General features: G+C 31.9%; 1 protein-coding gene across 1 annotated transcript; it reads right to left on the bottom strand.

The window, feature by feature from the left end:
- Positions 1 to 9,265: 9,265 nt before the first annotated feature.
- On the bottom strand, positions 9,266 to 10,858 carry LOC149484518 (uncharacterized). Its single transcript, XM_089700889.1, has 4 exons — positions 10,847 to 10,858; positions 9,921 to 10,577; positions 9,642 to 9,811; positions 9,266 to 9,380 (listed from the first exon to the last, which is right to left on the bottom strand). The coding sequence occupies exons 1-4, from the start codon at positions 10,856 to 10,858 to the stop codon at positions 9,302 to 9,304; spliced, it is 918 nt and encodes a 305-aa protein (XP_089557015.1). The 3' UTR covers positions 9,266 to 9,301.
- Positions 10,859 to 13,531: the final 2,673 nt, after the last annotated feature.

The raw sequence follows: 13,531 nt of genomic DNA, 5'->3' as shown, positions 1-13,531 counted from the left end.
TTAATACGTGTTAATATTAAACTATGATTCTGAATTCAAAATGAAAATGTCTATTAAATTTATCACCAATAAACTTCTGTATTTAAATCGGTATTGCGTAAAATATAATGTCATTTTGCAAACATATAGTACGTTAGTTATTAAGTGACCCTACGTAGTTAGGTACACATGTGCTGTAATTTACGTAGGTAAAGGAGGTTAGATAAGGACAGTAGTGCCTTGCACAAGTACTAAGCTCTTAAGCTCACAACTCAATACAAATTATGCAACTCTCACGTCTAGGACTTGAAGTGTTTTTAGCTAATTGCTTTAAAATCTTACAACTTTAATGGTTAATTAATGTGCGCTTTGGATTTACAGAAAATTTTACATTTATTTTTCTATAAAATACAGTCTTATATCTACTCTTACTCCGATTGAAAGTACACTTAATGAGTGTGGAAACTTTTTCTGTAAAAGATTAGGACAATGTTTATTGATACTATGCAGTGCTCAAAGTTCATCGAAAGTTGAAACTTCGTAATATTATGTTGTAAATAGTTCAACAACATATTATCATATGGCGTACGTAACACAAGTAAATAAATTGATCGATCAATAACGAGTTTAAAAGATATATTGTTTGATGACTAGTTTCTCGGCACGTACCAAGACAGGCGAGTAAAATGTAATAACTAATTCCTTTACGTAATATGCTCAAACTGGCGCGAGGCTTCAAATTCAATGTAATTTCGTATTTATTAAGTGTACAAGGTTAATATACTAAATAAATAAACGGGGAAAGGAACTAGAATCATTCAATAAAACAACATTACTTAAATGTAATTACTTTAATGGGCTTACAAGTCTTCAACGAATTGGATTTTGCCCGCAACGTCGTCGGTGTTTTGTTTAGATTTAATCTTTTTTTTTACATTTACTCAAGTCTCTATTGACTAATTCAAATATCCAAAATTGCGAATTATTTGCTTGTTGTTCTACTTTTTTATATCACACAAAGATTAGCATATTATAATAATACACAACATGACATAGATACAGTCTAAGCTTTTCTATAAACACGTCAAGAACTGGGATCATCCAGATTATTCGAAGTTGATTAAATCCAGTTTTCGTTGTTATTAAGGCGTTAATTACCACTTTCACTATAAGCTTCAGATGACAAAAAGGCCAAGAGCGATTACTCAATAAACCTTTTACACCTGGACATATAAGTATAGGTACAAGATTCGATCGTGAGTACGATGACAAACTGATCATTGGAACTTTGAACGGAAGGTCAACCGAGCAGCTCCGTCACGCTGGAACCCGCTTTAAAAAAAACCTTACTTTTTTTCAGCCTATTTTACCTACAAACGATGCTAATAAATGTAGTATAGGTCAATTTTTTGTAGTCTTATTAGTTACTTAGAAAACATCATTGATATCGTTCGAAGTAAAAAATATAAATAATAGCGTGTTGATTAGTTTTGGAATGGGTTCCAAATTGATTGTAGTTTATTGTAGTGGCAAGAAAATTCTTTATTTGCGTTGTTTTATCTCAAATTATTGCAAGAAGGTCACAATAACAAAATTTTAAAAAATAAATAACACTTGTTCAAAAACTACAAACGATGCTAATAAATGTAGTATAGGTCAATTTTTTGTAGTCTTATTAGTTACTTAGAAAACATCATTGATATCGTTCGAAGTAAAAAATATAAATAATAGCGTGTTGATTAGTTTTGGAATGGGTTCCAAATTGATTGTAGTTTATTGTAGTGGCAAGAAAATTCTTTATTTGCGTTGTTTTATCTCAAATAATTGCAAGAAGGTCACAATAACAAGCAATTTTTTGTAGTCTTATTAGTTACTTAGAAAACATCATTGATATCGTTCGAAGTAAAAAATATAAATAATAGCGTGTTGATTAGTTTTGGAATGGGTTCCAAATTGATTGTAGTTTATTGTAGTGGCAAGAAAATTCTTTATTTGCGTTGTTTTATCTCAAATTATTGCAAGAAGGTCACAATAACAAGATTTTAAAAAATAAATAACACTTGTTCAAAAACTACAAACGATGCCAATAAATGTAGTATAGGTCAATTTTTTGTAGTCTTATTAGTTACTTAGAAAACATCATTGATATCGTTCGAAGTAAAAAATATAAATAATAGCGTGTTGATTAGTTTTGGAATGGGTTCCAAATTGATTGTAGTTTATTGTAGTGGCAAGAAAATTCTATATTTGCGTTGTTTTATCTCAAATTATTGCAAGAAGGTCACAATAACAAGATTTTAAAAAATAAATAACACTTGTTCAAAAACTACAAACGATGCCAATAAATGTAGTAGAGGTCAATTTTTTGTAGTCTTATTAGTTACTTAGAAAACATCATTGATATCGTTCGAAGTAAAAAATATAAATAATAGCGTGTTGATTAGTTTTGGAATGGGTTCCAAATTGATTGTAGTTTATTGTAGTGGCAAGAAAATTCTTTATTTGCGTTGTTTTATCTCAAATTATTGCAAGAAGGTCACAATAACAAGATTTTAAAAAATAAATAACACTTGTTCAAAAACTACAAACGATGCCAATAAATGTAGTATAGGTCAATTTTTTGTAGTCTTATTAGTTACTTAGAAAACATCATTGATGTCGTTCGAAGTAAAAAATATAAATAATAGCGTGTTGATTAGTTTTGGAATGGGTTTCAAATTGATTGTAGTTTATTGTAGTGGCAAGAAAATTCTTTATTTGCGTTGTTTTATCTCAAATTATTGCAAGAAGGTCACAATAACAAGATTTTAAAAAATAAATAACACTTGTTCAAAAACTACAAACGATGCCAATAAATGTAATATAGGTCAATTTTTTGTAGTCTTATTAGTTACTTAGAAAACATCATTGATATCGTTCGAAGTAAAAAATATAAATAATAGCGTGTTGATTAGTTTTGGAATGGGTTCCAAATTGATTATAGTTTATTGTAGTGGCAAGAAAATTCTTTATTTGCGTTGTTTTATCTCAAATTATTGCAAGAAGGTCACAATAACAAGATTTTAAAAAATAAATAACACTTGTTCAAAAACTACAAACGATGCCAATAAATGTAGTATAGGTCAATTTTTTGTAGTCTTATTAGTTACTTAGAAAACATCATTGATATCGTTCGAAGTAAAAAATATAAATAATAGCGTGTTGATTAGTTTTGGAATGGGTTCCAAATTGATTGTAGTTTATTGTAGTGGCAAGAAAATTCTTTATTTGCGTTGTTTTATCTCAAATTATTGCAAGAAGGTCACAATAACAAGATTTTAAAAAATAAATAACACTTGTTCAAAAACTACAAACGATGCCAATAAATGTAGTATATGTCAATTTTTTGTAGTCTTATTAGTTACTTAGAAAACATCATTGATATCGTTCGAAGTAAAAAATATAAATAATAGCGTGTTGATTAGTTTTGGAATGGGTTCCAAATTGATTGTAGTTTATTGTAGTGGCAAGAAAATTCTTTATTTGCGTTGTTTTATCTCAAATTATTGCAAGAAGGTCACAATAACAAGACTTTAAAAAATAAATAACACTTGTTCAAAAACTACAAACGATGCCAATAAATGTAGTATAGGTCAATTTTTTGTTGTCTCATCACTATAAACGCAGTATAAGGCTTTCGATGAACCAATTTTTAGTCTTCAAAAAGCTCTACAGTTTATAAAATCGTTTGTAGTATACGATCCTTCAACTGTATCGTAGCTGTTGTTAAAAATACTAACAATTACTCTCTGATTATTGATTAACAATTTTCAATTATCAAAAAGTTTTACACTTTCAGAAATTATAATTATAAATTCAACTCATTTGCAGCTCAAGTTTTCAATACTTACGAAAGTCCGTGTATAGTTGGCTGTCATTATTTTTTAATACGAAAAACAGCACATACTTGTAAGTCCAACTATTTTGAATTTATATTTTGAGGTATAATCGATGCTACATTTACTGTAGGCACTATAGTAACTGTAAAATTGTGTACGCACGCTTATATTTAATCGGTAATGTCCATATACATACAATATACATATAAAGGTATGCTGTCGGAAGACAAACTGTGAAACTACGAACGATTTCCTTTTCTATTTTCTAACGTCTTAAAATGTATCACTCTATCAAACACTAAGTAGATTTATTCATTCGCACTTATAATCAGTAATAAGCAAGACATACAAATATAAAGGTACTGTGACAATTGTTCATATCGTTTGTAGTTTTTATGCCAGTGTCATTTTATTATACCATTACAATTTGTCTAGTTTTATCTGATTTTTCTTGAAGTTATTTTAGAGGATAAATTATTTTACCAGTACTACAATAAACGATAAATGACAATATTAATTCCAATTTTTTATATTGCACTATTTTGAGTTTTTTTTCGTTTCGGATGGAATTTATCCATTATTTCATTTTAATTACTTTTGTCGTCTCAGCAGTTTCGGATTATTAAGTGACTTTGTAACATTGAACAGCAAACTACTGAACATTAAAGATATCCAACTCTTTTTTTTTTAACATATATCATGTGCAATTTAATGTACACTGAATTAGGAAACTCCCACACGCATACACAAACACGCACGTGTGCGAAGATGTATGTATGAGCATGAATATTTTTTTTTCTAAAACTACAAACGACACGAAATCCAAGGCTCATAATTGTTTTGAATATATTAACTTATTGAACACTAAATTTTTTGTTTTTTATTGCTTACAGGGGTTCAGCAGCCACTACAAACATATGAGTTTAGCTACAATCAACTACATTGTTTGTAGTTTTTGAACAAGTGTTATTTATTTTTTAAAATCTCGTTATTGTGACCTTCTTGCAATAATTTGAGATGAAACAACGCAAATAAAAAATTTTCTTGCCACTACAATAAACTACAATCAATTTGGAACCCATTCCAAAACTAATCAACACGCTATTATTTATATTTTTTACTTCGAACGATATCAATGATGTTTTCTAAGTAACTAATAAGACTACAAAAAATTGACCTATACTACATTTATTGGCATCGTTTGTAGTTTTTGAACAAGTGTTATTTATTTTTTAAAATCTTGTTATTGTGACCTTCTTGCAATAATTTGAGATAAAACAACGCAAATAAAGAATTTTCTTGCCACTACAATAAACTACAATCAATTTGGAACCCATTCCAAAACTAATCAACACGCTATTATTTATATTTTTTACTTCGAACGATATCAATGATGTTTTCTAAGTAACTAATAAGACTACAAAAAATTGACCTATACTACATTTATTAGCATCGTTTGTAGGTAAAATAGGCTGAAAAAAAGTAAGGTTTTTTTTAAAGCGGGTTCCAGCGTGACGGAGCTCAACCGAGCTTTTATAAAAGCATTGAATTAACATTTATTTTTTAAAAATGATTTATCGTTCTAAAAATAGTTGATACTTGAAAATTGATTTGCTTGTTCAAATTAAATCTCATAAAGCTCGGTACCTACTATTTTAAAAGTCATAAAAACCAAATCGTTGTTTTCGCTTTTGCGTATGTGTTATGTTATTATTCATTATACCTACATTAGTAAGCCTTTCCATCATGCGAATTTCTTCACAATCCTAGCATTGCCTTTGAAGCAATATCTTTGTTCCATGACGGCTACATAGTATTCAAATGTCACGGAACTAGACATTATAATAGGTCAAACTAGCTGTTTATGAGTGTCAGTAGGGCACAACTTAGACTGAATGAAGTAAATCACGTTATTGTCACCAAGTAATTAATAACAATAGTATGAGTAAAATCTAAGTTGCTTAGTTTTAGTACAGGACAATTGAAATGCCTCTGAAAGACTACTAACTCGGTTACTATTATGTTTTCGTAATTGTGACCCAAGTAGGTATCCATTGTCGGTGCCCCTTGATCAAAATGACATTTTAAAGGCGAGGATATATGTATACGCCTTGTCACTATTCGGCTACGCCTATATTGTCAAAGGTGAATTGAAAGCACAGGGTCAAAGTTTATGCTTAGGCTTCCTATAAAATGAATTGGTTTTAAATCTGTTTAAACTTACACGTATTCGGGGTTTATTCCTATTAAAATAACTTTCCTTTAATTTTAATATAAATTCATTACGATCTTTTTATAATTTATCGATCACAACTCTATGTAATATGTTTATAGTTGTCCGAACTTTGTTGTTCTGAAACATTTTGCAGTCAAAGTTTTATGTAATTTATAGGTAAGTAATAAAAAGCTGCACGTATTATTTGGCTAGTTGCACTTTCAAAATTTATTCAAACACTTATCACTATCAGTAAGGGTATTTATCTCGATTCGAAAAGTGGTTGTATCAGACTGATTAATCTTGTTAAGTAATCATATAATCTATAATCTGCATAGTGAATAATTCATATGCGTATTACGTACGTGCCTCTTGCGACTTCAATTTAATTTGGTCCAGAAATAGTTGCATTTTGACAGTTCTTCGGAGTCTGTATGGCGCATGCCTTGTTAAATAGCCTCAAGGTACGTAAAAGTGTAAGTATAAGATGTTGAATATGTGTAACACTTCTAATGCTTTTTGTAAGTATAGAAGTATATTATATGGGTTTGTAATATTTTATTTTCAAGTAATGATTGCTTTTTGATCTGGCTATCTTCCGAAACTAAACTACTTTTAGCAATTTACCAGTAACTGTTAGTTGATTTGTATAAATGTTTTAAAACAAAATAAATTGTATTTTTATAGCACTTGAGCCGTATTTCGTAAATTAATACTCAATCTATAATTTACTAGCTAAACTATTTCCCTAGAGTAGGGACGGATTCGAATATTTCCTTATCTCTGTACCATATAAGGTTGGGTTCAAATAGTGAATTACAATACTGGCTGAACTGTTGTATTATATGGTATTATAAATTATATTTTAGGAAAACGTGCAGCTTGCTTGAACGTAGTCACAAGTGCGTTCTTTTCGGGTCACAAGGAAATACCAGTCCTTTTTATCTCAGTGCTATAAGTACCAATATCCGACTTAGATACTTTTAATGACACTAACATATTTTTTATAAAATATTCATCTATGTTATGTATTTTTGGACTGTAATTGCTTGTAGTTATTGATTGCGTTATAAGGAAAGGAAATCGCAAAAAAATATCCCCTTCTGAACGCCTCTATGGTATTTTAGTCCGAGAGGTCTTGCTTTTAAACCAACCTTGCTCTGATTTACAAGAGGCTAAATGTTGTTGTCTTCTCTCTATACACCTAAGGTAAATCTTGTTTCTGTACATAATCTTGTACATACCAAGAATACGGAAATATCTATTTACCTATATTCAATTTATGTTCTTGTAAAAGCACTGTTGCTCACCCTCTGAAGAATAATAACAACAATTAAATTAGTGTGTTACTCCTATCGTTATAACATTATTGATTTGGATAACTTTACAAATAGAATCGTAAAAAAATGAAAATACACACTAATTTCATTAGCATCTATGAATTATTTTCTCACGTAAAGGATTTCTAACTGTTATAAAGGGAAACTTTATCAATTGGTTTACGTTTGTAATGATGACTTTTAAAATAGTTTCTGCGAATAAGTAAAATAGAGTATATAAAATATTAAGTCCTAATCTCATTCCGCAAAGGACAGATGCATTTGTAAGTTACTTTTACTCAGTTTTGACCCCAACTACTGAAAGTGACCAGACTTCTGTGCTCGGTTTTTTGAACCTTTCTATAATAATTATAATCTTAATATATAGGTATAAATCTCGTGTCACAATGTTTGTCCTCAATGGACTCCTCAACCACTTAACCGATTATAATAAAATTCGCACACCATGTGCAGTTCGATCCAACTTGAGAGATAGGATAGTTTAAACATGTAGGTACCACGGGCGAAGCCGGGGCGGACCGCTAGTCTTCTTATTATGTATAATATCTTTCTAAAATAAAACCTGACACACGTGCATAGCTGTAAATTTCTTCGTAATTGAATATCTATTAGAAATTGGTGTGCAATAAAGTCCTTGTAAAAACAAGATTAATCTCATGTTTAATTAGTAGATACACTATTTATTACTTCGTTTTGAAATACTTATTATGAAATATTTATATCTACATGTATTAATTATTGTATTAAAAGTGAGTGTCGTAAATTCTAATGCTTTTTCAATCTCTTAATAGGGTTTACAATCAATTAATCGGGCAACAAGCTTTAATTTCATGGTGCTAGTATTAATTGAAATTGTGTTTATGACTTGAATTTTTTACTACCAAACTATTTAGTAATCAGTGCTTATGCTTAACCACACCCCGGACACTCCATACAAAATGATCGTTTTGACAGTCACACCGTAGAGACTGCAAATGTGTGTGTTAACGCTTTATGGTTGGCACATTTGTGACTAGCGTAAAAAAAATTCTTGTTTTTCTGATGAAATACATCCGTAAACAGCACAATATCTAACCATTTTCTACGAAAAACGATAATCACAAATCCAAAATAATAAAATTACTTTAAGTCAATTTGATTAATGTTGTCAATCTTCGTTGCGTATCGTCCTTGCAGAAAAATATGGCCCATTTTATGTCTGATCGCGCGGGGGTGAGGTAAGTTTAATTTTGGCGGGAGGCGGAGAGTGTCCGTTCTGTAGCGTTTAGCTACTATTATGTATTCTGTGGCTTAACTTAGCACGAAGAAGTTGCACCCATATGAAGTTTTATGTTACCTCCTTACAAAATTTACAATATTATGGAAAATATAATATTATCACGTTAAGAGCATGAATTAAAATTTAATAGGCGTGCGTCATTTTGTCTTGCGGGCTTGAGCGCGATTATCCGATATCGATTACATTTTTTATAGAAAGTTCTTAACTATGTACTTATTTGATTTATTATTTCTCTCCTTTATAATCACGCCATCTATTGAAATAAATACAAATTACTATGCTGTACATTTACGCCAAAGTGAAACAGTGAAAGGCATATGCACCTAACAGTCTGCACATATCATTCGCATAAAAGTTCTTTATCATAAACATAGATGATAGGATATTAACTATCTCCACTTCTATTTAATAGATAAAAAAAAAAACAAAAACTTTAAAAAAGGTATAAAGGTAGTAATATAGGACTTGGTTGTATTAAAAAATAAAAGACAATATTTTGTTTTTTTCAACGCTTTTAATAAAAAGCCTTTGCAACTTTGTAAATTTGAAATAGCTAATAATTTCTTTTTGATACTCGGGGTCAAATAAAAAGTTGGCGGAGTCGATATTCTTAATTGGCGTAACCATGATGTCGATCATGATGATGATAATGTGGATGAACAGACTTGTAGTGGACATTAGCGCGGAACCTGCAGACAAAAGCATTATGTTTAAAAATTGAACTGTGGTTGAATGTAAATTAAGAAAACATTTTTAATCTTTGTCGTGTTCGATAAATCGTTAATTATATAGATAAAAGTAAAAGCTATATAAGCCCGACTAATTGAGAAATTAGGAAATTATAAGTATATATTGTTCGATTGCCATCGTATCGCCCAGCAAGTTGTTCAAAGTTTTAACATATATGATTTAATTGTTATTTTCTAATAAATTTAAACAATAATAATTACCCATGGTGATCATCAGCCTTGTAGTCCACGTGACGGACATGGCCGTCAGGTTGCAGAAGGTGGTAGTTACCAACGACTTGGTCTCCGTGGCGGGTCTCATGCTGACCCTTGACGTCACCGGTGTGAGGGTCGTGCACGGAGTAGGAGAAACTGTACTCCGGGAATGCATGCTGAAAATTGAAATTTTATTTAAAGTCTTTGGATTGCCATAATAAACTCGTATATATCGTTCTTGTATCGGAGAAGGCATACGAATTTATTTGATAAAATTTAACTTACGTGTTCCTTATGTTCATGAACATTATGGGCGGGCTCATGATGGCCATGGGCCAAATGTCCGACATTGTGTCCATGATTATTCTCATGATGTAGATTATCAACGCGATGAACGTGATGAACAGGCGCGTGGTGATAACCGTGGTGTTCATGACGAAGGGGTCCATAGTAGCCGTGGTGTCCATGATGAACGGGCGTGTGATGGTGGTCATAGTTGTATCCGTGGTTATATCCATGAAGCAAATGAGAGTATCCGTGGCGCAGGGGAACGTAGTGGCCGTGATAGCCATGTCCGTGACCGTGATAACCATGATTCAAATGACCGTGGTAGCCGAGGTGTCCCAGGTAGCCGTGGTGGCCGTGATGGCTCACGTAACCGTGGTGGCCCAGGTATCCGTGATGTCCGTAGTGACCCAAATGTCCCAGATGACCTAAGTTGTATCCATGGTATCCATGGTTGTAATTATGGCCATAGTTGTGACCGTGGTGACTACCATGGCTCAGATAATGACCATAGTTGCCATGAGACAGATGTGGATAACTGTAGTATCCATAACGTTGGGCGTACGGATAGAGGCCGTGGTGCCCGAGACCGTGAGAATGAGTGTCTAAAACTGCATTACTCTGTACTCCTATAGCCAGGAGGCAGAGAGCGGTTATCTGAAAATATAAATTTTGAGAAATAAATTAAACTTGCAAAATTTTCATATCCTGGTTATGATATAAGGTTCTATTCAAATAACTTCGGGGTAAAAAGAAAAGCATGAAATCCGTCTTCACTTAGACATCCGTCACAATGAATTCAGTTTTATCTATATTTCTTTCTAAATATTGGAAGGTTGTTAAAATTTTATTAAATTATATAGTTATTTAGTTGCATTGCGCAAATCTGCACGAATAATCTTTAAATAAAATATAATAAAACAAACCTGTAACCACATGTCTGTTAATAGCGCTGAAACTTGAAACACTATAATGCAGTCTCTGAAATCAGGCGATCTTTATACTAATGCATCTACTGCAAAAATTAGTGTTTTATATGTGTTAATAAAGACACTTACTGAATTATATCCTGCCTGAAGAGAATTTATCATAACGAGTTTAATTCGTGAAACGTTGATGAGTTTCCTTTGCTACCGTCAAGGGCGGGCGTTATGTTTCTAAACACGCATTGTAAACTGGTCATTAATTAATTATTGATATAATTATTGACACGAGTCTCGCTAACGTGTTCCTAATATTATTTATTGCTTATCTAAGGTTAAACACAATTTCTGTTATACCAGATTTAGTATAAATAAGTAGGAAAATTGTGTCAATGTGATTTGAAATGTTCTGATATACATATTAGTACACACGAAAGAAATTAGTTTATAGAATTTCTTTTTGTTGTTATCAATTGGATCAATAAGGTTCAATCATTCAAAATTCTTAAATAACTGTACTCCTCAAAGTTAAAAATAAAACACAGTTTAAGTAGGTATCTTTTAAAGCAGAGGAGTGAAGATTTTTTAATATCTGTATCCAGAAAAAAGACATGGCATTAATGTAATTAGGGTCTGTGATTAGAAACAGCTATCATTATTATTATCTCTAAGGGTTCAATGAGTGAGCTAAAGAAAGTAGGTAGGTACATCATTATGTCTTATGTCTAAATTGATTTGTGCTTAGTTATAAGTATAATTATTATATCAAAGATAATATTTTTCCCATTTTAATTTACATTCTTTTGTCAATATTTAACATCATGTTTAGCCTAGATAAAAATGAAATAGAGCTCGGATTTTCCATGTGAATGGATATATTTCTAAGTGTTAGAATTAATATTGCAGATATTTCTTATGAGTAATACATAATATGATTTCAGTTTGAATTGTATTATTTATTTACTTTTATTATAATACCGTATAGTAGGTAGTTAAACACAAAAATTTAAATCTCTCTAAAAGGCCGTGGAGTTGGACGTATGTGACCAGATAGGATCGGATGTCAATATAGTAGATGTAATTAGGCTAATTTTTCCAATCAGTATATTTTTATTCTTCGAATTCAACGACACTATCCAAAAATATGCATGATGCAGATACAGACAGTGGTGTCGCCCCTTTTAGCACGTTGGTGATATCTGAAAAAGAAGTGTTAAATCGCTTAAAACTTTTAGATGCCAATAAAGGCCCAGGACCCGATGCAATACCACCAATATTCTATAAAAATTGTGCCAAAAGCCTATATGTACCACTTACTCTAATCTTTAACGAATCATTAAAATTCAGCGTCTTCCCATCTACTTGGAAACTCGCACACTTAACTCCGATTCACAAAGCAGGCTCATTAAACGAGATTACCCAGTACCGACCTATCTCAATTCTAAGTACACCTGGAAAAGTTCTAGAAGACATAGTAAATACTAAACTTTTGGCCCACATTAAATGTAAAATTGATCAAAACCAGCACGGGTTTCTGCCGCGTAAATCAACAAACACAAATCTAGTAGGTTATGTATCTGATATAGCTGAAGCACTTGATAAGAATCTCGAAGTGCATGCCGTGTACACCGATTTCAGAAAGGCGTTCGACTTAGTAAATCATGATCTTCTATTACATAAGCTCTCAAATATGGGGATACACGGATCCTTATTAAGATGGTGCGAGTCATATTTACGCAACCGCTCCCAGCTTGTCTCAATCCGAGGTTTTAAATCTACCCCCTATACTATTCCATCGGGAATACCGCAGGGCTCCCATCTCGGTCCTCTCTTCTTTTTAATATTTATCAACGACCTCCCCCGTGTAATACAATCAAACTATAGAATGTACGCTGATGATTTAAAAGTTTATAGAACGATTAAGGATAAAACAGATGTTAATATACTTCAATCAGACTTAAATAATATACAAAAATGGTGTACAAATAATCAGATGTGCTTAAATATTAATAAATGCCATCACATTACATTCTCTAGAAAGAAAATTCGAACACCCGTAACTTACCTTATCAATAATTTACCACTCACGGAAGTGAGCTTTATCCGTGACCTAGGCGTGATCATGGATAGTTCTTTAAGTTTCAGAAACCATTACGATCATATTGTTAAAAAAGCTTCACAATTATCCGGCTTCGTCACGAGACAAATGAGATTCCTGAAACAACCTCAACTTACCATTTTAATTTATAGCACCCTCGTTCGTGGAATACTAGAGTATTGTTCAGCTGTCTGGAGCCCTAGTTACCAAGTCCATTCCGATAGAATTGAAAGAGTCCAGAAACGTTTTTTGTATTATCTTAGTTACTCAGAACATAAATGTAGGGTTTTAACTTCCTATGACCAGCGTCTATCGTACTTTAACTTGAGTGGTTTACATACACGCAGGAAAGTAGCAGATATCTTATTTCTTTATAAGGTTCTACATGGGGAAGCAGATTGTCCTGATGTCTTGGAGCGCATTTGTCTTTCAGTTCCGCGTATCACTACTCGTTTACATAACAGATTATGTTTTCTGCCAGCTTCAAGTAAAACTAATCTTGGTCAACATGCACCTTTGTTTCGAATGTGTACCTATGCAAATAGTATCCGATCAGAAATAGACATATTTAGTGGTTCTCTGGTCTCAAT

This window comes from Colias philodice, chromosome 11 (assembly GCF_061535455.1).
Source record: "Colias philodice isolate Cphi_HAF_F1 chromosome 11, ilColPhil1 Martin Lab GWU primary, whole genome shotgun sequence".
NCBI classification, from domain to species: Eukaryota; Metazoa; Arthropoda; class Insecta; order Lepidoptera; family Pieridae; genus Colias; species Colias philodice.
This window is presented reverse-complemented; position numbering and strand designations above follow the sequence as displayed.

Excerpts from the sequence above, each read along its gene's own strand:
- LOC149484518 (XM_089700889.1), bottom strand. Across the intron at positions 9,812-9,920 it reads TTCATGAACATAAGGAACAC|CATGCATTCCCGGAGTACAG; the intron begins GTAAGTTAAATT and ends TTCAATTTTCAG. Across the intron at positions 9,381-9,641 it reads AAGGCTGATGATCACCATGG|GTTCCGCGCTAATGTCCACT; the intron begins GTAATTATTATT and ends TTTTGTCTGCAG.